Here is a 25,483-nt window from a genome sequence, read left to right as displayed (position 1 = left end):
TCCCTTGATTTAGAGTAATGGGGTAGACAAGGAAGGAGCTAACAAAACTATTGTTTGGTTTTTTTATCTCAGATTATAATTTCAGCTCTTCATGATTGGAACCTTGTAGACATCTGCCATCCTTTCCTCCAAGACTGGTATTTTTGAAGATATCATTGCAAATGCTTATTTGGCAAGTGTCTGGTCCATTCATCATAAGGACTCAGCTAAGTTCTCTGAAGAACTCCCACTCCCACCTACCCTGATCCACCTTCTTCAGGTTTTTTCTTGCAAGGAGATGCTAGGTCTTGGTGCGATTTGAGGGTTAAGGGTATGAGGTCCTTCACATGAATGGCAAAGCTGGTACCAAAACAAACAAGCAAAAACAAACTCATCGCTGTTGAGTCAATAGGACAGAGTAGAACTGTCCCATAGGATTTCCAAGGAGCGGCCGGTGGATTCTAACTGCCAACCTTTTGGTTAGCAGCCAAATGCTTAACCACTGCACCACCAGGGCTCCTAGTGATCTATCAGATCTAAACTTCTTTCCCTGCAGAAGGTGAGCAATACTATCCGATGTTCTACATTTTTACTCTGGGAAGCCTGGCCCAGGTGCAAAGTGGGTCTGAATGACAGGTTAGAGAAGAGCCTCAGGCATGACTCAACAAGGCAGGGGGGCCACCCTGACTGGATTTTAGACTAGAAATCATACTTTGTTTTTCTTCCTGGAGGATGTGTGCTGTGTCTCTTCACAGGCTGATGAGTTGGAGTTGCCCTGGGGTTATGTCATAGTCCAAGACAGTGAGTACCGGGCTCAGGAGTGATGCCACTGAGAAGCTAGCTTTGAAGCTTTCAGATGTACAATGCACTAAGAAGAGTACTTACAACTGAAGGAAGACCCTGGGAGTCAATTCCAGAGAGTTTGCAAGTCTCTTTCAACTTTGACCTTTAATTGTCCTTTATGCTTGGCTTCCTTTTAAACCCTGTACGTTCCCTTGTTAAGGAGTCCTATCCTTTCTAATTATCAAAATCTGTATTAAAAATCTATCATGGAGCCCAGATAGCTGAAGTATGAGAGGAAGAACAGGCCTACACGGGGTTTCTCATCACTGTGGCAAGGATGATGGCATACAAACACATCACATTGGCTTCTGAGTCTAGATCTATAAATATATTTATTATAATATAACAAGAACTTAACAATAAACATATACTATGTACAATACGATTACAGAGAACCCTGTTTTATATCATTCACAGAAATAGCCAGTTTTGCTCCAGTGTGATAGATGAGGAGAGAAACGGAATTTCAATGTCACCTGTGTTGAGTCCTTCTGATCACTAATACCTCCTTTGGAGGCAGACGTACACCAACGCTGACATCAGCCCTGCCCCAGGCAGTTAGAAGTTTGTGCTCCAGTCCTTGGGTTCACACTTGCACCCTGTTTGACATAAATACTTTAAATGACATACAATGTATGTAGTTTTGTGCTTATTACTTTTTTAAAATAATAAATAATATTAAAAACTGCATAACGAAGCTCAGTATATCTTGTCCAAGTGGGAGCCACACTTCGTAGTGCTAGAAGTTGATGCCTGACATTAGAACTGGGATTTTGTGTCATCAAATACCAAAGATGGAAAGCGTGTCCTGTCCTTTTCTCCTTGTAAATGATCTTATCATGAAATGATGACGGCAAGTTGACTTTCCAGATATAAAAATGGTAAATCTGTATTTGGTACCAACTTCAACTCAACAGCACAGCGGCAGCATTCTTCCTGCACTGGAATGGAAACTGATTACCATGTGAGGTTTGAGGGTCTGAGGACTAGCAGAAAGGCCTTTCTCTTTGAGCCACCTGTGTGCGCCCCCCGGCTTCCTCTTTCTCAGGTTCACCTGCTACAAGAGGAGTGATCCTGGTCATGCCCATCAGGCCTGGGCTGTCATGGCTTGCCTAAGAAGGCTGTCCCCATCCTGACGGCTCTTGCAGCAGGTGCCTTAATATATAGCTATAAATATCAAAAATAGTCTCCTGTGCTTTATAGACAATTTATTCTCCCACCCTCCCTCCTTCCCTTCCCACCTGGCCTGGGTCCTTAGCGTTGCCTCATGGAGGGAGCTGCACTGCTGTCAGGAGCCAGAAGTGGTTTCCTTCTGGAATGGCATCTTCTTCGGTTGACAGGGCCTCCACGAGGCACAGCTCTTATGGGGCTGTCTGGGAGCTGCTTTTTCTAAAAATAAAACGGGGGCATTTTCCCCACCCCCCAGGAGAGATCCTCTATTCTGCACATAGAAAAATTAGAGCAAATGTCCCACTCTGGCACTACCTAGCTTTGGAAATTTCCACATCACTGTCTGTCTCGTGGACCCCCTCCTTCTCTCTGTACTTAAAAATAGCCTTTTATTTATCAAGAAAATGCCTTGGAAATCTAAATAATTTATATTGGATAAGAGAAAGCTAGCACAATCCCCTTGTCCTTCTCCAGCAAAAACATGGTAGAAAAACCTGTGAAGGACAGACAGCTCTCTCCCACTGTCCGGACCACCATCCCTGCAGCCCTGCTCCAGCCACACCCTGGCTCTGCATGGGCTAGCAATGCTTCTCCTGGGCCCCAGTGGAGACCAGCAGCCTCCAAGACCTCGGGCGCCACAGTATTGTCCACTGTTTTCTCTCAGCCACTGAAAGTGTGGATTGGTTAAAAAACAAAGTAGGAATCAAAGTGGTAAGGACACTTTGATCTTATTCCAAGAGAGCCTGATGCCTTCTATTGTCATAGGATAACTGATCTATGGTTGTTGAGGAATCAAGCTTGCTCTGCAGGAAGGAAAAAACAGCTTCTCTCTCCCAGTTGAAAAATATGTGAAACTCTATTGCACCGGGCAGAGTGAGCGCCTCCGTTCAGAGCAAGCGCCTCCGCGGGAGCAGGCAGGTCCCGTCTGGCTATGTCCAGGGCTCCTGCTGCTCGTTTCACCTAAAGGCGAGGATGATTTTCTACATTCAGTGTAGAGAATATTCAAAAAGTTTAGCGCAGTGATTCCTTGATTGTGTCTTGTTGGCCTCTTCCTGGGATTGCTGAAAACTTGTCATTGTGTAGCATTTGCCTCACCAGACTTGTCCACAGTCTTGTCATGGGCTTTCAGTTGATGTCAGCCGCTTTGAATATACTTCTTTATCACCACGCAGCCGTGTCTGAACACAGGACAGGGCATATGCGGTAAGAGGGTCCACATGTTTGTTGCAGGCTCATAGGCTTCCATATTGCCCAGGGCGGGCCCCTCACTGCTAACGATACCTCCGGTTGCATAAATCTTGCCATCGAGCACCACGGCACTGTCAGGGAGAAAGCAGGAAGAGAGTTAGGCATTTCACTTCCAACTTAGACTTGGAGCTTGATTCTCAAGGCTGTGACCTGTGCAGGCTGCCTAAATGTTTTGCAAAGGTGGCACATGATCTTGCTGCTCTGCTTAGCCCTCTGACCCCAGCTGAGATAAGAAAAAGGCCTTTCCTCCCGGGCCAATTAGGACAGCATGCCCTCCTCCCCTGTGAGCTGCTGGAGAAACTTACGTATATACCAGGCCTCCGCAGACCTGCTGGAAGGGGGACAGCCTCTGTGGACAGGCTCTTGGCTCAGTTCACTGAGTCTTTATTGAGTGTTTTTCTTGTGTTGTACATTCAGAGCCTTCCCATAGCTCAGATCAAGTTGGGAACATGACTCACAAGACAGTGAGACTTTGGGGAATGATAGGAGGCAGGGTAATAAGGAGCTAAGTCACAATTGAACATCAGCCACTTGATTGGGAATGCTGCCCCTGCCGTGGTGAGCAGTCAGACCTTCCTGCTGTGTGACCTGGTGCTGTTACCTGCCTGTGACCGCAGGGGCCAGGCACACTCTCTGCAGGGTTACCAGTGTTGCCCCGGGCCCTTCCTTTGTGACACCCACTGCCTTGTCCTGTGTCTCAGTTAGCTCTTTCAGTCATGAGAGCTCAGCACTGCTTCCCTCTACACCTATTCTCCTAATGAATTTCAGCTACCCTTTCACACTGATGTCCAGATCCATGTCTCCAGCCCTGACTTCTCTCCTCTTTCAGCTAATGGCCATTTCTTCCTGACTATCCCTGAAATCGAACATATAGCTTTTTTAAGATTCCATCCATTTCTGAAATTCTGAGCCTCAAACAGAACATGTCAGTCTAGACTTCTTAAAGTTGATTGCAACTCATGGCGACCCATGTGTTCCAGAGTAGAATTGTGAGCTATAGACCCCAAAGATGCCAGCCTTGTCTCTTATAGCTCCATGCCATCCAGGCCTCTCATAGTTCTCCCTTTGTGGCATATCTTTTCCGTGCTTCTCTTGCAAGACTCAACTTGAATCTCTCTTCTGGCATTAAGTCTTTCCCCAGCCACTTTTGGTCTCAGATGTGGTGTGGGAGTCCTCCCCACAGGTGGTGCTCAGACCCCCGTTGTCTTGATCAGTGGACACTGGAGTCAGACTTTGCCCTGCATGCTGTCCACATGTAGAGTATGTAACATAAAAGTAAGGATAGAGGACCATAGAATCTTCATGTGAATAGGGGCTTAGCAGTTATCTGGTCCTCATCTGTTTTATGGACAGGAGAACTTCCCCAGAGAGGGTAAGTTCTATGCCCAAGATCACATGACAAGTTAGTAAGTAGATTATATCTTTTCTAGGTATAGCTACACAAATAGTGGGCCTTCCATAAATACTTAATGCTGCACACATATTGAGGATTCCATGATTCCCTACTGCATAGGCACAAGGTGTCTTAGGAAGGATCTGCTGTGGAATTGCTGAGTGGGTTTCCTGGACCCCTTTTTAGTCCTTGTTCCTCACAGTCCAGGACGAGATGAGGCTAGAAGAGCAGGGACTGGTGTCTCACCGTCCAGGGTAGTGATTTTTTTCTGGGCCATGGAGCCAGGCCAACTGCAAACCAGACCCTGACCTCTTCCCTCTCTTTCTGCAGGGGCTGGTGTGTGTGTGTGTGTGTTTGCCTAGTTAGCCTCTTGAGACTCTATGACATCTGTGTCCTGTGCCACTCACTGGGTCTAGCTTAAAAAAGCCATTAGGATCATGTGTGTGATCACAGCATTTCTGTCCCCTGCAGGGCATCGCCCAGCTCCATCTGTGATGGGGCAGCTGTCCTGAAGGAGAACTGACTTCAGAGCACCACCCTCACCTCTCGCTGGGAGGAGGTCTGGCCTTGAAGGACCTGGGCCTGGTGGCTTTAGGAAACACTTCATTCCAGGCTTTTAGATGGGTCAGCTGGAACCACAAAGTTGGGCTTCTGGGCCATGGCTGCCCTTGGGTGCTTCATACTCTGCCCCGGGACTAATGTCCATTGCCTGTGGTTGAGGGGGAACCCAAGCTGCTCTGCTGTAGGCTAGAAACTAGGGCAGAATGCGGAGCTTTGGTCATCTACTGGTGGGAAGTCATTATGATCAAACCCCTTCTGTTGTTTCTACCTCCTGCCCTCCTCCTTCCCTCCCCTAGCTGCATCCTGCAGCCCCCTCACCTGCAGAACTGGCGAGAGTGATTCATGTTTGGGCCCGCCTTAATGTTTCCTTTTTCAGGGTCATAGATGGTCGTAGCTCTGGCATAGGCCCCACCCAGGATGAAAACGAAGCCATTGAGGGTGACGGCAGGAGCATACTTGTTGTCTGTGAGGAGAGCAGAGCAGATTGTCAAGGCGGCTTTTCTCCACCTTCCCTCCTGTCCTTTCCCAACAGGGCAAGGGGCTGAAAGACCTCCAATAAGTCACTGATTGGCCTCAGGACAAGGCCTGGAGTCAGAAGGCACGGGGTGCACAGACTTGACTCGCCCTTTCTCCAGGTCATGGGATCCACAGCTGCACCTGGAGCCTGGGGTTTGCCCCCCACCCCAGACCTGTATCTGCAGAACTGTTGGGCTTAGCCTGGCTTCTGTGCTGAGGATATTGACACTGAATAAAGCAATGAGATGAGGGGGTGACACTGGCCCTGGGCTGAGGAGACAGCTGGCTCTCACCAATCATTGGGGACTCAATGAAGCTCCACGTGTTGGTCTGTGGAACGTAGGATTGGAGGACACCTGCAGCTCGGCCGGCCTCATTCACACCACCAAACACATAGATCTTGCCGCCACACACTGTGGCTGCTGCAGAGTGCACTGCCTTTGGCAGAGGGGCCACTGCCTCCCACTGGTTGGTGATGGTGTCGTACCTGCAGAGAGAAGAGAAAAAAAGCCCTGGGTCAAAGATGGGCTTTGTGCAGGGCAGAGCCATAGCCCAGGGCAGCAAATATTTGGGGTGTGCCAACCACTATCTGCTTCCTGCCCTTCTTATCTCTGGCACAGCCCGAGACCACAGTGCTGGGGCCACTTGGTATGAGCCACTCAAGGCCTCCTATGATCTGGCCCAAACTAGCCTCTCAGCTTCCCTCTTGAGCCCCTGGGGGGCTCTCTTCTGCCTGCTACAACCTCTACTTAAGTTCTTGTCTCCATACATTTGCTCCCACCGTGCTCCCCATTGTGAACCCCTTCAGCCCTCTCTCCTCAGCTTAGTCCTACCTCTTCACTCAGCAATCCTGCACTAGCCTCTCCTGTATACCCAGGCTCTGTTCTGGAAACAGGGTTAATTAAGCACCATTCCTGCCCTCAAGGAGCTTATGGCCTAGTGGGGGGACAACCAAATGAAACATGCAGGACGATACATGTATGTGGTGAGAAACCCAAGCTGCACGAGGAAGGGGGCACCTAGCCTGCTTTAATGGGTCAGGCCAGGCTTCCTGCAGGAGCTGATGTCTGAGCTGGACTGTAAAGTATGAATAAACTACTAGCTAGGTGAATGGGGCCACCACTCATCTGTCAACTTGTACTGTGGAGGCTTGTGTGTTGCTACGATGATGGAAACTATGCCACCAGTATTTCAAATACCAGTAGGGTCACTCGTGGTCAACAATTTTTAGCAGAGCTTCAAGATTAAAACAGACTAGGAAGAAAGGCCTGGCAATCTACTTCCAAAAATTAGCCAATACAAACCCTATGCATCACAACAAAACGCTGTCCAATATAGTGCTGGAAGATGAGCCCCTAGGTTGGAAGCCACTCAAAATACACAGTGGCCACAACACTGGACTCAAGCATACCAACGATCGTAAAGATGGCACAGGACTGGGCAGTGTTTTGTTCTAGTGTGCATGGGGTTGCGTGGATTGGGGCTGACTTGACAGCAACTAACAACAACAGGTAAATGGGGACTAGAGGGTGGGCACAGGAAAAGAACTGCAGGCGAAGGGAGACGTGGGCAAATGTGGCATTCTGGGGGAATTTAAAGTAGTTTAGAATGGCTGGAGGCAGGGAGTAGTTTGTGTGCCAAGCTAACGGATATGGGCTTTATCTAGGGGCCAGTGGGGAAACCCTGGAAGTTTTAAGCAGGGGAGTAACATGATCAAATTTGGATTCTATTTAATTTTTTATTTTTTCCCATACAAAAATTTATACATACGTTGTTATATGACTCTAATTGCTCTCCCCATACTGTGACAGCACACTCCTCCTTTCCACACCTGATTCCCCATGTCCATTCAACCAGCTCCTAACCCTCTCTGCCTTCCCATCTCACCTCTGGACAGAAGATGCCCGTTTAGTTTCTTGTATCTACTTGAGCTAAGAGGCACACTCCTCACAAGTATCACTTTATGTCCCACAGTCCAATCCAATCCCTGTCTGAAGAGTTGGCCTTGGAAATTATTTTAGTTCTGGGCTGATAGAGAATCCAGGGGCCATGCTTTCCGGGGTAACTCTAGTCTCAGTCAGACCATTAAGTCTGGTCTTCTTTCTAGAATTTGAGTTCTGCACCCCACCTTTCTCCTGCTTCATATTTGGATTCTAGAAAGATCTCTGCAGCTGCAGTGTGGAGAATGAACTGGAGGAGGAGGCTGGAAGCAGGGAGCTTGGTGAGAAGTGACAGATTGTTAGGCCTTTCTTCCACGGTGCTACTGGGTGGGTTTGAACCTTTAGGTTAATAGCTGATCACAGACCACTAGTACCACCCAGGGGCCTGAGTTTTATTCATAGTGAGTTTAAAGTATCTGGGCAACAGATTGGGGGTGTCCAGCAGGCAGTGGGTGAAACATTCAGCTTTTGGGCCAACGGCACATAGATGGAAAATGAAGAAAAGGAGTTAATAGTTCTCTAGGGAGAGTGTGTGGGCAAGGTCAAGACTGAGCACATATGTTGAGTGAAATTAGTCAGTCACAAAAGAACAAATATTGTATGAAACCACTATTATAAGAACTCAAGAAAAGGTTTAAACACAGAAGAAAACTTTCCTGGATGGTTACGAGGGTGGGGAGGGAAGGAGAGGGGAATTTACTAACTAGATAGTAGACAAGGACCATCTTAGGTGAAGGGACAGACAACATACAATATAGGGGAAGTCAGCAAAACTGGACTAAAGCAAAAGCTAAGAAGTTCCCTAAACACAGCCAAACACTTTGAGGGACAGAGTAGCAGGAGTGGGGGGTCTGGGGACTGTGGTTTCAGGAGACATCTAGGTCAACTGGCATAGCAAGGTTTATTAAGAAAATGTTCTGCATCCCACTTTGGTGAGTGGCATCTGGGGTCTTAAAAGCTTGCAAGCGGCCATCTAAGATGCATCAATTGGTCCAAACCACTTGGAGCAAAGGAGAATGAAGAACACCAAAGACACAAGGAGAATATTAGCCCAAGAAACAAAAGGGCCACATAAACCAGGGACTCCATCACCCTGAGACCAGAAGAACTAGATGGTGCCCAGTTATCACCAATGACCGCCCTGGCAAGGAACACAACGGAGTCCCTGACAGAGTAGGAGAAAAGTATGGAGCAGAACTCAAATTCATGTAAAAAGACCAGACTTGATGGTCTGACAGAGACTGGAGGAACTTCCAAAGCCATGGCGTCCAGATGCTCTGTTAACCCAGAACTAAAATCATTCCCAAAGCCCATTCTTCAGACAAAGATTAGACTGGACTATAAAACATAAAATAATACTTGTGAAGAATGTGCTTCTTAGTTCAATCAGATACATGAGACCAAATGGGTGGCTCCTGTCCAGAGGCAGGATGAGAAGACAGCAAGGGACAGGAACTGGTTGAATGGACTCAAGAAACCCAGGTGGAAAGGGGGAGTGTGCTGTCACATTATAGAGATTGCAACTAATGTCACATAACACTACATATAAATTTTTGTATGAGAAATTAACTTGAGCTGTAAACTTTCACCTAAAGCACAAAAAAAAAAAAACCCAGACTGAGCACAAATTCTGGGGAAATGCTGGCATTTAGAAGGGAGCTGAGAGGAAGCCTCAGAGGAGTGGCCAGAGGGTAAGACGGGCAGTGGCCAGAGGGTAAGACAGGCAGTGGCCGGAGGGTAGGAATGGGCACTGGTCAGAGCTACAGAAGCCAAGAGAGCTTCAAGTGAGGAGGATGGGATGAGAGGTCAAGAGGGAGACCGAAGGCGTCTCAGGTCACTGGTGGTCTTTTCAGGGGCACTTTAAGTGGATGGGAGGTGCAGAAGCTATTTGTGCATTGAAGGGTGAAGGGGAGGCAAGGGGCTAGCCATACTGGTGTAGACTTCTCTTGGAAGAAACTTAGCTGTGAAGGTGGGCAGAGACGGCAGGACCTAGAGAGGAATATGGAGCTAAGGAAGGGGTTTATCAGTGGTGTGCTGGAAATGGTCAACGACCAGCTCTTCAGGGACAAAAGCCCTGGCTGTAGCATTTGCTAATTTCTGGGATGTAAATTCTCCCACCATGGCCTACTTTAAGTCATCAAAGTGACGTCACCGAACACGCAGTTGGGAAGACATGCACAATAGGACACCATTATATAGAATTTCTACCATATAAAGACACAATAAGGAGCCCTGGTGGTGCAATGGTTAAGTGCCTGGCTGCTAATCGAAAGGTTGGCAGTTCGAATCCACCAGCCACTTTGCTGGAGAAGAGACCTGGTGATCTGTTCCTGTGAAGATTAAAGCCTAGGAAACTATACGGGACAGTTATACTCTGTCCTATAGGATAGCTATGAGTCAGAATTGACTCGATGGCACACAACAAGACACACTAGACAGACATGCCCTAAAGAACATAGATCGTGGTAAAATGTAACAATTTAGGGAGTGATGACTTTTGAGTATATATTACCTTTGTTTTTAATATAATTTCTTTAATTATAAGTTTATATTATTTAATTTTTAATAATGGCTTAACAACTGGTTCTCGGAATTCCTGAAAACTGAACCATCGGTTCTCACAAGCCAGTATGAGTCAGCCCAGCACACCACTGACTTTCTCTGAAATTTAGGTAGGAAAGGTTTAATTGGGTTTATATGCTGATAAGAGGGAGCCCAATTGGAGAAGGAAAGATGAAATATAAATGTAAGAGAGGGGACAGCTATAACGCAAGGCTCCCAGGAGCTGGATGCAAATGGAATGCAGAGTGGGGAGGGGAAGCCATGTTCATCTGGGTGAGAGAGAGGAAGACAAGGATGGCTGGAATGCAGGTGCATTGTGGGAGTGATGGCAGGAAGTTGAGGAGTTCTTAAATGGTGGCTCTCTTTTTCTCTATGAAGCAGGAGTCGGAGTTGTTCAAAGCATTGGGAGTGGCCATGGGGAAAGGTCCCTGGGTGGTGCAAAGGTTAACACACTCAGCTGCTAACCAAAAGGCTGGAGGTTTGAGTCTACCCAGAGGTGCCTTGGAAGAAAAACCTGACAATCTACTTACGAAAAATCTGCCACTGAAGACCCTATGGAGCACAGTTCTGCTCTGACACACGTGGGGTCAACGTGAGTCAGAATCGATGCAACCACAAGTGGTTTTATGTGGTAAGAGATTAGAAAAGAGAGATAAAGATAAGAAATACCTGCTCTTGAGAGTGGGAGAAGTTGCTGACAAGTGAAAAACAAGAAGATGGCTATGTAGCAGTAGGGACCCAGTAGAGGTTGGAGGTCTTAAAACTGTAGTGGAGCCAATCTATAAAACTGTGATTAAGGCCACATAAACCAGAGACTCCATCAGACTGAGACCAGAAGAACTGGATGGTACCCGGCTACTGCCAGTGACCGCCCTGACAGGGAACACAACAGACAGTCCCTGATAGAGGAGAAAAGTGGGGTGCAGATCTCAAATTCCAGTAAACAGACCAGACTTAATGGTTTGGCTGAGACTGGAGGAACCCCAGAAGACATGGCCCCCAGACTCTCTGTTAGCCCGACACTAAAACCATTCCTCAGGCAAACTCTTCAGACAATGATCTGACTGGACTATGACATAAAATGATACTTGTGAAGAGTGTGCTTCTTAGCTCAAATAGATACATGAGCCTAAATGGGCAGCTCCTGTTCGGAGGTGAAATGAGAAGGCAGAGAAGGAAATGGGAAGGTAGAGAAGGTCAGGAGCTTGTTGAATGGACATGGGAAATCTGGGGTGGAAAGGAAGAGCGTGCTGTCACAGTATAGGGAGAGCAACTAGGGTCACATAACAACATATGTATGAATTTTTGTATGAGAGACTAACTAGAATTCTAAACTTCCACTTAAAGCACAATTAAAAAAAAAAAAAAGACTGATTTTTCCATGAGTTGGACTGCACAGATCTGTGTGGTGCAGAAGACAGACCTGCGTTGGCAGACAGATCAAAGTGGCATAGTAAGATGATGGGAGAAGTGATGGAACAGGAGTTCCAGGCCAGAAACTGAAAACAGGAAGCACTGACAGGGAAGAGGGGATGGGATTCAGTGGAGTGGCCAAGGAGCTGGAGAGCTCTCTGCACTGCAGCTTGAATCTCAGTCCTCAGCCTTCGTCAGGTGCCCTGAGGGCTGCCCTTATGCGCTCTCTCATTTCCCAGGCACTCAGTCTGCACCTCCCATCCCATTGGGAGGCACAGCTACCACTCACCACGTGGTTCACGACTGTAATGTGTGTGTCTGGGCCACAGGCGGGGTCTCCACTGTGTGCTTGCTGCACCACCAAAAAAAAAACAAAGCCACCCGAAAACCAAACCCATTGCAGTCGAGTTGATTCTGACTCATAGCGACCCTACCGGACAGAGTAAAACTGCCCCATAGGGTTTCCAAGGAGTGGCTAGTGGATTCGAACTGTCAACCTGTTGATTAGCAGCTGAACTCTTAACCACTGTGCCACCAGTGTGGCTTTTTTCCAGCACACATTTTCTAGGAAGAGCCCCTGGGTGGCGCAAATGGTTAAGCGCTCCACTACTAGCTGAAAGGTTGGCACCCACCGAGATGCACCTCAGGAGACAGGCCTGGTGATCTGCTTTTGCAAACCCTACGGAGCACCTCTACTCTGCCCACGTGGGTGTCCATGAGTTGGAATCGACCTGAAGGCAGCTAACACCACCACCACCAGCACACTGGGCCTCTCTTTTCCTGGGCGCCTCCTTTGGACACCAGTTGGAACCCGACCACAGCTCAGTGCCTTGTGAGAGGGCCTCACTTAGCTGGTGCCTGTGGCTCTGAGCATGTGGGGTGAGGGGATGGCTGTGCGATGTCTAGCCCTCAGCTTGTGAAGAGTCAGGATTTGAGAAGAGGCGGAATTATCTGAAGGGGCAGCAGGAGCTGATTCAATTAAGCCACAGATGAATGATATGTGGCTAATATGCAATGAAGTGAGTGTCTTTGCGGACAGTGTCAGAAGTTCAGATATCTGTTTTTTAAGCCATTGTGGCAGAGCTCCAAAGCGCCCCTGCAGAAAGAGCCAGGAGACAAGATTATTGGCTGTTAGTTCTCAGTCTTTCGGTATAATGGCACATTCCACCAAACGTGAATTTCCTGAGAGCTTGTTATTCCAGATGGCTGATTGCCAAACCACAAACCCTGCCGTCAGCCCAATCTGTCAGCTTCCTGCTTGAGAAGAATATGCTAATGACATGCAAAAGTCCCCCAGAGTGAGGTGCTTGGCTATCATTTATCCAGTAACCACAGCTCCTGCAATACATTGCTATAAAATATTAGACCCAGTTATTTATATAATGATATAATACAGGTTTGTCTATTGCACTGTTGTTTTAATCTATAATTATATAATCTTGCTCTATTCCTGTAATACAGTAATGTAATATAATTATAAGGCACCATCTATCTCATTCATTATCAATATAATAGCAATTTGTACCATTAGTGCCTCCTGGGGAATAAAGCATACTCGTGTCTGTCCCCATTATCCTGACCTTCCTGTCACCCTGAATTTGCATCATTGCAACCATGTTGTACAGAAATGGACTTGCCCAAAGGGGCTCCTGAAATGCTCCTTGGGAAGCAGTGGGTGGGCAACAAATCCCTCTTCCTTTGCACCCTCCGCCCCGCTTTCATGCGTACTAACCCCGGAGGCTTCAAGTCTGCACCCTGGTCCTTACAAGGCCAGCCGACTGATCCTGGGGGGCTAAGGAAGGGCTCGGGTCCCCTCAGGGCACCCTGCTGTCCGAGACTGCTCATCTACTGGGCTTCCCAAGGAGGGTGTTTCATAGCGGGAAGGCCTAACCCCCCAGGAAAGGCTTATGCAGACAACTCCAGGAATGGGGAGCAGAGGAGAGGAGCTTGTCCCCACCCCTTAGCTGGTGCATTCTGATCCTCAAACAAATCCCCGTATTTATCAACAAGTATAAGTTTGCAAAATGAATAATCAGTGTCTTAGGAGATTAAAAATAGCTGACAAAAGCAAGACAGGATGACAGATCTAGCTCAGTTTACTCCTACATATAAAACGTCTCCTTATTCATGTGTTTATTATTGGATGACAAATGGTTGGAAGCTGGTGCTTCCAGAAGGCTTCGGGGCAACGATGGCGGTGCAGTGAGTCATGGCACAGGCTGCAAGTGTTAGAGCTGGTCCAGGCTCAACAACAGTACCATATTTTTATGCAAATAATGCACCTTCTACGTTCGTTTGCCAATCACGCCCTCCCGTCTCGAGGTGCTTTCATAAGTGCCACTATGCCAATTAAAAAAAATGTTGCTGTAAAAGAATCACATAGCGTGTTTATGAAAATACCTCACGGCGGGAGGGCGCAGTTGGCAAACAAACGTAGAAGGTGCACGTTATTTGCGTAAAAATACGGTATTATAATGGGGAATCCCCATTATCTCCAAATCAATATGACAATTAAATGTTGTTACTGAGCCATCTCCGGACTCCACTTGGGGGAGTTAAAAGCGCACAATGAACATTCAGATCCTGTCTCACTCTGAAACCATCTTTGCTGTAACATTTGTCAAGTGTCCAATTAGCCACTGAGAGAAAAAAAATTACAAATTGAGGGGTATGTGTGGCTTCACAGGCAAAAAGATGTCACATGGGAAGATGTGCTTTTTGGTGGCAGCTGATGACATGGGCCGAGTGGCAGGATAGGGTGCAGGAAGGACATGAGAGAAGGCTCTAGTGATGTTAGCTGTGACCTCTGGATTGTAACATGGGGCCAGGTCAGCCTAACTTGTCACTAAAACCAAAACCAAACCTGTTGCCATCGAGTTGATTCCAACTCATGGCGACCCCATGTGTTACAGAGTAAGACTGCCCCATAAGGTTTTCTTGGCTGTAATGTTTATGGAAGCAGATCACCAGGTTTTTCTTCCACAGTACCACTGGGTGGGTTCAAACCGCCAACCTTTAGGTTAGTAGTCAAGTGTGAACTGTTTGCACCACCGGGGAGTCTGGGCACTAGTTTCTCCAAAAGCAGGACTGTGCTGAAGCCTCCCCCAGGCTTCCACTCTCCCAAAGAACACTCTCCCTGGCTCAGAGGAAGAAGATTTAGTATTTCTACCCCGAAAAGTGCCCACCTCCAGCCTATGCTCACCAAGCCTACACCTGACCCCTCCACCATTCCAGGAAGCTGCCTGAGACTTCAGCAGACAGCAGGCTTATACACATGGTTCTCAGGCCCATTGGCTTATATTTTCTTCTGGAGAATTCCAGAGGCTTGGCCAGTCCTGGCTGTCCCCCAAAATTACTTAGTTGGTATGAAGTGACCCTTCCCTGTATTACAAACACGTTTCCTGGGATGTGTGGGATAGAGGGAGGAATGGAGATCCTGGTGCGTGATCTGCCTCCAGGGACAAGGATGGTCCCACCACGGAGTGGCACACATTTCGGCCATTGGTTCCAGCCTTACCCCTATATCCCAGCAAGTCTCTGGGAGGGTGCTTCTGGTCCTACTATGTTCTAACTGCTTGGTCAGACTAGTCAAACAGATCCTGTGTGTTCACATGATTGGATCTTGTGCCTCCAGCTTGTCTGACACGAAATGGGATGTTGGGACAAGAGTGACCCATCTCAGTCATTGGGGAAGGCCAACGCAGAGGTCATCCTTCCTCCTTCCATCTTGCCAGCCTATACTCCTCACCCTTTGTTGTGTTTGAGGGGCCTGGGATTGATCGCTGCCTTATGAATGATCCAGTCTCGGCTCTGTCTCAACTGGGTGGGTGTTGGGGGATCAGGAGTGATGTGATTTTAGCTTTCAGTGAATGTAGGAAGACACCCCTGTTGTGACTGTGGCCTCATTACCTCTCCACGTGGTCCACGTTGCCCGCCACACCAAGTCCCCCGAGGGTGTAAATCTTCCCATCGTAGACAAGGCTATTGTGCCGACAGCGGGCGACCGTCATCCTGGAGACGAGGTTCCAGTTATCGAGCAGGGACATATAGCACCAGACATCAGCCAGCGTCACCCCTGATTCCATCCCACCTGTAGGCAGTTCGGGTGACAGAAGAGCAGGCAGGGAGTGAGGAATGGCCCAAGGCTGGGCAGACCTGGCCCCGGGGTCAGAAGGAAAAGGCTTCACCTGCAGATGAGACACTTCTGGGTCTTGGCCTTCCTCAGCCCTGACATGTGGGGAGAGGTCCCCTTGGGAAGCCCGTGCCCAGTCCCCAACCCAGCCCTGAGGGGCCTCACCTGAGAGGTAGATGTTGTCCCCGGCACTCACTACACTGAAGAACTCGCGGTCATAGAAAGGCAGCGAGGCCAAGGGGTACCACTTGTTGTTCTGCGGGTTCCAGCAGGTGACAGCCACCAGTGAGCGCTGGGTCATCCCCACCATCTGACGGCCCCCAACCAAAACGATGACCTCGGCCACACCTGCAGGGACATGGATGGGCACCCCTGGGACGTACCCCAACACTGCCAGCCTCTGTGCCTGGCACCTCTTTGGGGGACTACCCAGAGTCAGGCTGACCCCACAGCACCTGCGTTTGGGGGTTCAGGGCATATCCCTTGATACCTGCTGAGAGGCGGGGCCGGGTCCGGGGTGTCTGCATCTCCTGGCGAGCATGGGGCAGCATATGGTAGCGTTTGGCCTCATTGACCAGGTCCCGACATGCTTCTGACGACTTGATCAGCTCCTCATTGTCAACCACGTTGAGCAGGTAGCTGGGGTGGATGAAGGGGAGGCGGACTACTGCCAGGAGCTCAGCGGCATACTGTAGGGTAAAGGAGACACTGAATCTTCTTATGTCCTAAAGAGGGAGCCACCTCTCGTGAGTTGTATTGAGACGAAAGAAGTAATAGGTGTGGAAGTGCACAAAATGGATAATTTCAGGTGTATATGGTTTGGGAGTGTAGACATCCTGCTCACCCCAGTCTAGAACAGGTGCTCAGAACAGCTAGAGGTGGTGGTGGTGGGGGGAGGGAGAGGCCTGGCATGCTGCAGCTGACCCTGAGTGGACCATCCACTCATTCCACTTATTTCTTCAGCACCTCTTTCCTTCACCGCACCAAGACAAAGGGCCTCTGCTTCATGTCAGGCAGGGCTGCAAGACTGAAATGAGGAGGGCTGATTTCCTGAATAGGTGTGCATGTACAGAACACACGGAGTTCCTGCAAAGAGTTGCAAAGAGGATCCTGGGAACTGATGGGAGGACCCAGGAGAACTTAAAGAAGAGGGTGACCATCCAGCTTGCATGTCACAACAGTCAAAGGCTGTGTCTTCCAAACACCAACATCAGTGGCATCCCATTGCCTTAAACTCACACTCACACTTGGAACCCCTTACCCTCTGCTGAAGGCTTTTCATTGACTGGAAACTCCCCTCCTGTCTGGCAAACTCTACTCATCACTCCACTTTAGTTTCACCCGACAGATAATTGATGACCACTGTGCGTCACTCTGGTGGTGCAGTGGTTAAGAGCTTGGCTGCTAACCAAGAGGTCGGCAGTTTGAATCCACCAGCTGCTCCTTGGGAACCCTATGGGGCAGTTCTTCTCTGTCCTATAGGTTCACTATGAGTTGGTTTTGGTGTGTTACTCATTAAGCCCGTTATTGGGGTGCAGGGATGAATAAGGCCTAGTCTCTGACCTCAAAGGGTACACAGTTCAATACAAGGTGATAGTGGGGCACAAAGGAGGAGTCTAGTTAGCAGGTGGAGTGGGTGTGGAGTCAGAGGCTTCACTGAGTGCATGATGTCTGAGCTGGGTGTTGAAGGGTTGTTGTTGTTGTTAGCTGCTTCGAGTCAGCCCCCAACTCATGATGAACCCAAGCACAATGGGATTGGACCACTGTGATCCACAGGGCTTTCACTGGCTGATTTTTCAGAACTAGATTGCCAGGCCTTTCTTCCTAGTTTGTCTTAGTCTAGAAACTCTGCTGAAACCCATTCAGCATCACAGCAACATACAAGCCTCCACTGACAGATGAGCAGATGCTGTGCTTGAGGTACATTGGTCAGGAATTGAACCTGCCTTTCCTTCATGGAAGGTGAGAATCCTGCCACTGGACCACCACTGCCCTTTTTCAGGGCTTCCCGTTACTGTTACTGTCGAGTCAATCCTGAGTCATAGTGACCCTATAGGACAGGGTAGAACTGCCCCATAGGGTTTCCAAGGCTGTAATGTTTACATTTTTCTCCCATGGAGCGGTTGGTAGGTTGGAACCAGTAACCTTTCGGTTAGCAGTCGAGTGCTTAACCACTGCGCCACCAGGGTTGGAAGCATTGGTAGACTCAAATTAAATTTGCTTTCTTGTTGGATACAAAAGATTTTTGTTGGGGGGTGGTGGGCTGGGTAGCAGACAGGGAGAAATGAGCCTGGAGAGGTTAGCAAGGGCCGGTTCCTCTTACGCCGTGCTTGCTAAGGATTGTGTGGTTTAACCTGTGCAGTTGATGAGGGAACTAATGAGGGGTTTTAAACAGAGAAATTACATGATCAAACTTGCTCTTCAGAAAGACCACTCAGGCTGCAGGGTGGAAAACGGATTTGGAGGGAGCAAGATGGAAGGCAGGGGAACCATTTAGGATACTATTGCAGTAATTCTGGTGAGATTACGGTGGCCCGAATGGGGAGAGAGAGAGTAGACCTATTTAAGAGAGCTTAAGGAGGTAGAAACGACAGAACTATGGGGCATAATGGATGTGGCAGGTGAGGGAAGGATCTAGATTCCTGTCTTGGGTAATGGGAAGAACTGAAATAAGGAACGCAGGAAGAGGTTTAGGTTTGGGGCTTGATGACTTAGAGGGGCTTGGGGGACATCCAGCTGGGGATGTCTAGTAGGCATTTGAAGATATAGGGCTAGTGCTTAAGAGAGCAATCTGGGTAGGAGACAGAGATTTGAGAGTTTTAATGGACTGTGGAATGATTGTAATTAGTTGCCCATCCTAATTTCCTTCCTCTGAAAACAAATCTTGCCTCTCCTCATCTGATTACTCAGAGCTCCATTCTCCTGGACTCAGTGACTGGGTTGGGGTGGAGGGCTAGCTCCATAATCCGTATCAATCCAATACTACAGGTCCCAGCACCTGACCCATCCCGCCCTTCCTTGTCCCTCTTCTTGCTCCTGAAGCAACAAAACAGCCCTTCTCACCTGTCCCTCAGCTACCTCAGCTTATTCTGGGCTCAGGCCGTCCTCACCCATTCTTCTTTGTTGGGTCCTCACTTCTGGGCCACTGTCCCCATTCATTGGTCTCTGGGTGGGTTTGGAGCTCTCTGAGAACACCCCATGCAGCTGCACTAATTCCTGGGGCTCCTCACATGGCAGAATCAAGGCAATTCCATTCTGAGCTGGGCCTCAGCCAGTGCTTTTTGGCCAGCAGTTGTTCCCGACTCAGGACCTCTCCTGGGACACTGCTCTCCTTTGCTTGCTCCTCTGCACTCTGACTCTCCATCTGTCGCCTCTGAGGGACTCATCCTCTCTCCATCACATCTGCAGTGCTTTCCCATCTCCCACACGGTTTCCACTTGGTCCCGGGGTTCTCCAACCCCTCAGTAATCAGAGATTGCAGAGCTCCTCCCGCTGGTGTGAGCTCAAGGAACTCCGAGAGCCCTGGCTCAGGCAGACACTTCTCCCTATGGCTTCTTGGTTGGCTTGGGCTCTCCAGCCCTTGAGAATCCTCTGGCGCCTCCTTTGGAGATTCTCATCTCTAATCCCTTCCTTCACCTCTCTGCTGCCCACAGAGAGCTGTTCCAACCTCCAGGGGCCTCCAAGATGCTGCAGTTTCCCTCTTCCAGGCCCCACTGGCTCCCTCTGCTGGTCAGACCAGGCAGTCCTGTCTCCTTTCCCTACTTTCATCCCTGCTCTCGACCCCAACACTATGTACCCAAAAAGGGCTGGAGAGGGGGCAGGGACGGGGCCAGGTCTTTACCTGTGCGCGCGATGCAGGGTCCTTCTTGATCCACTTGATGACGGTCTCGTACACCAGCTCCTCAGCCTTCGTGTTGAGGCTGTCATTGGAGACGTAAGCAATGAAGTCGTCCTTGGAGATGCTGAGGATCTCCTCCTGGGCGGCCACCTCGGGGAAGATCTGCAGCGCGAAGGCCTTGGCCATGTGGTAGAGCTCGCTGCACTGCATGGCCTCGGCCATGGCCAGCACCCCCAGGCAGTTGCTGGCTGTCAGCTGCTTCTCTGGGGATGAGCACAGGGTCACTGACCAAACGGCTCTGGAAGAGGTCACCACCTATTCCTATTGCCTGTCACAAGCCCTGTGTCCTTGTGAGCTCACCTCCAGCATTCCCACTCCTTAGAACCATTTTCTTGGTTTCCCTCTGCCCCATTTCATGCTGACTCGCCCTGGGCCTCCCTCAGCTCCTGCACATCCTAGAGAAGAACTGAGTCTGCCAGCTCAGAGCTTCCTCATTGCCTCAGTCATTGCCTGTGGTGGGGAGCAGGCCCAGGTCCTCACAGCCTGGGGCCAGGTTGGGGGCAGGGGTCCCACTGAGGCTTACAGTGCCTTCCATAATTGTGACAGATATGTCTGAGGTCTCAGACTCTTTCTTTAGAGTCACACCAGCGGTAGCACCCCCCACACGCCCACCTACTATTTCCCATGAGTCTCAGCCTCACCTGACCTGACTCTAGAATCTGGAGTCAGTTTGGCCAACTCTACTGAGATTTGGCTAATGGTTTCTGGTCTACATGGGCCTTGCTCCCAGGAGGCCATAGCTTTTGTGAGCCTAACTCTGTCTGGAATGGTGGTTCCTGACCCTTCTAGATTGCTCAGCTCCCTCGTGCCACATCTCAGACCCCCTGTCTGTCTCTGCCTGATGTGCTCCCATCTCCATGCTCAGCCCCTCCTTTTCTCTCTCCGCACTCAACACCCCAGGCCATGGGTTCTTTGTGACTCTGGTCTTTGCCCTTCCCTCTGCCTACCATCACCCAAGCTGGGCAGCACCAGACTATAAAGTAAGCATGATGTCTGAGTTGAGGACCTGCTGGGAGCTCTTGGCACTCAGATTCCCATGCTGAGCAGCATGTCTGGGTATCCAAGTGAGAGGCATCTGGTATGGACATTAAACAAGTTAAAGGAAATATGATGTTTGTGGCTGGCATGTTCAGGGTTAAGAGAACAGGGCTGGAAGGCCAAGCTTAGGCTCTCTCCACAGTGGAACCATTTGCACAGCTATCACGGCCCCATTTGTTCTCGCAAAGCTAGTCCAGGTCACAGAGCCAGCTCTCCCACCTATTGGGAAGTGAGGCACAGTCCTGATCCAAGCCTAGCAAAGGCCTTTGGTCAGAATCATCACCTTCAAACACCTTTATGAAACCCAGCTTCACCCTCCTAATCCTTGTTGTTTTACTATTTTTGGCCAATCTGCATCCCCGGCCCCACCCTCCCCCAGCCCCCAAGGCATTCACGCGCCCTGGCTCACCGAGAAAGGACACGCAGACTTTGCAGAAGGTGTGGAACTGGAACTTGCTGGCCGCTTCCAGCAGGGTCTTGGCATTGGCCGAGTCAATGACCAGGGATCCTGTGTAGACAAACTCCAGCAGCAGCTCCAGGACGTCCGCCTGCAAGTTCGACAGGACCAGCTCCAGCTTCTCCCGGCCACCCTGGCCGCCATCTCGCACGGACCTAGGCACAGAGACCAGGTGTCCTTACCTGCAGGCTCCCGCGGCCTCAGTGCCGCTTCCTCACAGGGCTGCGTCTCCCTGCACACCTTGGTCACGCCCTTTGTTTAGGACTCAAAGGACATGGCAATGGACACACCTGAACCTAATGACCTTACACGGGATCTGAAAAAGAAGAGTCTGACCAGAGATACCCAAAAGAACAGAAAACCCTGCTTATTTATCACTACTTGGCATGTCCATGCAAAAAAAGATGCAAATCAAAAAGCATGAGCTGTGGATGGGGACGAGGACCAGGACTGGCCTCAAAGGGAAACAATACGGTCAGGCCCCACTGCTTGCCCTGGCCCTTCCACCCAACAAGACCAACAAGCGCAGGGCCCAGTTCCCACGGCCTCAGATGGGAGAATCTCCCATACGCAGAGGCTGGTGAGGCTCCCAACTGGCTGCGATCCCAGCCAATCCGGAGACTTCCTTTGATTGCCCTGCACTGCCCCAGAACCCCACTACAACCCCACCTCTTTCCAAAAACATATTGTTTCCTTTTAGGCATGGAAAGGAAGCCCTTCATGACATTGCTTTGAAACTGAGGACGAGATGAGATAGACGGACAGAATGGTTAGAGCTGGGGAGGAGGGGAAGGGGAACAACCAAGGACTTCCGCCACAGACAGCCAGCAGCCATGACCTGGGACCTGGCCCGGGGTGGGGCCCTCCTGCCACATGGAACACGGGGTCAGAGGTCAGAGTGGCCTGCGTGTAGAGTGTGCATCGGGCTTGTGAACTGGGGCGAGCGGGGGAGGGACACAAATATATAAGTATGCTTATATCTGGTGTTTACAGAAATACAAAACCATTGCAAGGGCTCCTACGGCCTGGGCAGCTGTGCCCTAAAGCTGGACCTGGAAGGAAACAGATAAAATGAAGCAAAAATAACACCAATACAGAAGTGACGCCAGGAGGAAAAATACCGAGAGAGTTGAATCAGGAGGCAGGTCTCTCAGAAGTGACGGGCTTGGCCACCCTGTCTCGGCCACTCTGACCTGTCCTGAGACCCGCATTGAGCCTGGGCCTGCCCGGGGCTGGGGTCAGCCACATGGATGTTCCACCCAGGGGCATCACGAGTCTGGTGGCTGGTCCCTCAGGTGCACCTGTGGCTGGCAACAGGGTGTAGAGGTGTCCGGCAAGAGAGGCTGGCTAGCCAGAGAGAGAGGCAGACTCCTGTGTGAACGGGTGGGGGATGCGCATTGGGTGGGGAACCAGGGGCCGGGGTCCCCATCTGGGCCTCTCAAGCCCTCGGCCTCTTCTGTAAAACAAGACAATTGAACTACATGAGGCCTAAAGTCCCGTTGGAGATTTTATGTGACGTAGGCTGAGAGATGGCCTTCTCTACATTACGGTACCTGAAATTCCACCCTTCGTGCAACATTCTCTCAGGTTAAGCACTGGCCTCTCCCAGGGTCTTTAAAATGCCAATGTTACCAGGTCATGAGCAACTGCCCAGTGTCCCCTCCCAGGGGTGCCATGTCAGGCCCTCCCCACAGAACGGCTCATCTGACACGGGGCCCTAAGGGGCAGTCTGACTCCACAAACTGGGCAGGCCCAGAGGGCATAGAGGGAAAGGTGCTGGCTAAACAGAGGGTCTGAGCAGAGCCCTCCCCAAACACGCAAACACGGCATGTATGACTCCTTAGAGTGACTCAGCACACCTACAGTCTTCTGCTATTGGGATGGATTTCCCCCTTAGGGGCTTCGTCAAGTGTAAAAATGGTTCATTATGTGATCACTTGAAACCACAGAAGTTCTGAACAGCCAGACCTCAGAGGCCATCTGATCAACCCCTGCCCCCTTGACCTCTCACTCCGAGTCTTCCCCCTTTGACCTTGCAGCCCCTGCCTTCTTCCTTCCTATATGCTGCCTTTCCTCCTCACGCCCTTCGTGCTCTGTGGGTGACACTGGGGTGACAAGTCAGGGCAGGGCTGATGGTGCCAAAGGAAGGCTGTGCGCCTTCTTCGCAGGCCCCCAGTCACTGCTGCCTCCACACCAGCCAGCCCACCTGTCCACTCGTGTGTCCTCAGGCAGAGTAGCTCAAACCTGTGAAGAGCTGAGGAGGGACTTCAGGACAGATGCATACACAGAAATGCATGTGCACCCTGGCTGGCCCTGACAGCCGTGGAGTCACTGTGGGGAGGGGTGTTGGGCAGGTGGACAGGGCAGTGGAGCCCATGCCTGGTCCTGAAGATGGGTCTAGTGGAACCAGCATGGTGGCACTTGCAAAGACTTGCCCATCTTGCCCAGAGTCTGAGCCAGGGACATTCACTGGGGACAAGCCGGTGCCTGCATGACTGAGGGGCACAGGGATTCTGTGGGGAAGCACAGGTGACAGAGAGCCTTGTAGGTGCTTTCTAGGGCTAAAGTGGACCGCTGGGCAAAGGGTCTGCAGGGAGTGATGGGAGGCCCCTGGGACCAGACGCCAGAAACTGTGAGCTGAACACTCACCCCACTGGCTGCAGAGGAATACTTGGGAATGTGATGGAGACCGTCGGGCAGCTGAGTTGATGGTCTGGAGGAGGGAAAGCTGGCCCAGGGACGCCTTGTGTGTGTTCATGCGCACACACACAAGTTTATGGGCCACACGGGCTTTGGATGGTGGTCCGGAGAGCTGAGGTGCTCCACCTCTGAGAAGTAGACCTCGGGACTCCTTACGCCTCCTCCCTCTCTGAGCAGACACCCCTGGGAATCACCCGTCCTGATGGTGGCCTCTGTCACAGATGGGGAGCAGACTGCTCCACAGATGATCGTTTGGGCCCTGTTTTAAGCTGGTTCTTGGCATCTGAGCCTTCTGTTCCATTCAGCCCCACAGAGTGGTTTGGGGAGCTGCTAGGGGCAACCTTGGAGGGAGGTGGAGCAGGGCAGGACAGGCATGTCCGTCCATGAAATTGACACTTGGGGAGGCAGGAGCATGTGGGTGAGACCCCACACCGAGGCCCAAGGGTTCTGGTGGAAGATTAGAACTTCCTGGAGTCTCCTTGTTCCATGAAGGCTTTGTGGCCCAGGAAGAGCCCAGGGCATGGGACACAGCCCCTGCTCGGCAGTCCTGAGTACTTGGGTGTGCCAGGAAGGCAGAGTCCCAAATATTTGGATGTCTGAAACCCCACCCATTAGCCATTTGCTTCTCTGGGGTAAGAACTGCCCTCTCTAGATTCAGTGTACACTGCAAGTTGGAACTGTGCATTGTCTGGACCCTTGGAATAATGGAATGTCGGTCAAGTGCTTGACTACTGTCCGAAAGGTTGGAGGTTCAGATCATCCAGAGGCACCGCAGAAGAAAAGCCTGTCGATCTACTTCTGAAAAATCTCAGTCTTGAAAACCCTATGGAGTAAGTACAGTTCTACTCTGAAACACGTGGGGTCGCCATGAGTTGGAATCAACCTAACGGCACCTGGTTTGGTTTGCTTTTTTGGTGGGCAGTGGTGGGACAGGGCAGGTGACGCACATGGCTGGGACCCTGATCTGCTTGGCAGGGATAGCCCTGCCTTTCCGGTGTGATTCTCACCCTGCCCCATGCATAGAAGCTGGAGCATGTCATCATGGGCTCTATGGGTATGTAGAAGTCTCACGGGGTCTTGGGGACTTGTGTGGCTCAGGCCAGCCATAGTCCACACGTCATGACTTGGTGATGGATCTCGCTCATATAATTTGCCAGCATCAGAGATCTGTGTTTATTCCTCTTGTTATCCAGCTGATTCTACCTGAGGTGCTGCCGCTCACAAATGCCCAGCTTCACAGAGGAGACGAAAGGTGTATTGCTTGATTATTCAAGTGTATTGGGTTCCTCTATGTTCAGGATCTGTGTTACTCAATTAGGTAGGCCCTTTTAGCCAGTGGAGGCTCTGGGTGGTGCAAATGATTAATGTGCTCCACTGCTAACTGAAAGGTTGGATGCTTGAGTCCATTCAGAGGCACTTTGGAAGAAAGGCCTGGCAATCTACTTCTGAAAACTCAGCCACTGACAACCCTATGGAGCACAGCTCTACTCTGACACATATTCGCCACAGCTTCCTCCATCATTGCTGGAGAGGGAGTGAAAAGCCCAGAGCCTATATATGGGGCTTTGTAAAAATTAGAAAAGTCAGCTACTTTGTCCATCTGTTTTCATTCAATATGAAAACAAGGTATCAT

The 25,483-nt window shown here is 50.1% G+C and overlaps 1 protein-coding gene across 1 annotated transcript in view; it reads right to left on the bottom strand.

The window, feature by feature from the left end:
* Positions 1-1,135: 1,135 nt before the first annotated feature.
* The window catches only part of KLHL29 (kelch like family member 29), a 167,987-nt gene continuing 143,639 nt past the window's right edge, over positions 1,136-25,483 (bottom strand). Inside the window, exons 5-12 of the mRNA XM_004377557.2 lie at positions 21,103-21,305; positions 19,599-19,858; positions 16,248-16,446; positions 15,923-16,105; positions 15,535-15,715; positions 6,004-6,197; positions 5,513-5,657; positions 1,136-3,311 (exon numbers count right to left, since the gene is read on the bottom strand). Coding sequence (XP_004377614.1) covers positions 3,128-3,311; positions 5,513-5,657; positions 6,004-6,197; positions 15,535-15,715; positions 15,923-16,105; positions 16,248-16,446; positions 19,599-19,858; positions 21,103-21,305 — 1,549 coding nt within the window. The 3' untranslated portion in view covers positions 1,136-3,127. The remainder of the gene's footprint in view (positions 3,312-5,512; positions 5,658-6,003; positions 6,198-15,534; positions 15,716-15,922; positions 16,106-16,247; positions 16,447-19,598; positions 19,859-21,102; positions 21,306-25,483) is intronic.

This window comes from Trichechus manatus, unplaced genomic scaffold (assembly GCF_000243295.1).
Source record: "Trichechus manatus latirostris isolate Lorelei unplaced genomic scaffold, TriManLat1.0 scaffold00052, whole genome shotgun sequence".
Classification (NCBI taxonomy): Eukaryota; Metazoa; Chordata; class Mammalia; order Sirenia; family Trichechidae; genus Trichechus; species Trichechus manatus.
The sequence above is the reverse complement of the archived record's forward strand: the minus strand, read 5'-3'. Positions and strand labels throughout refer to the sequence as shown.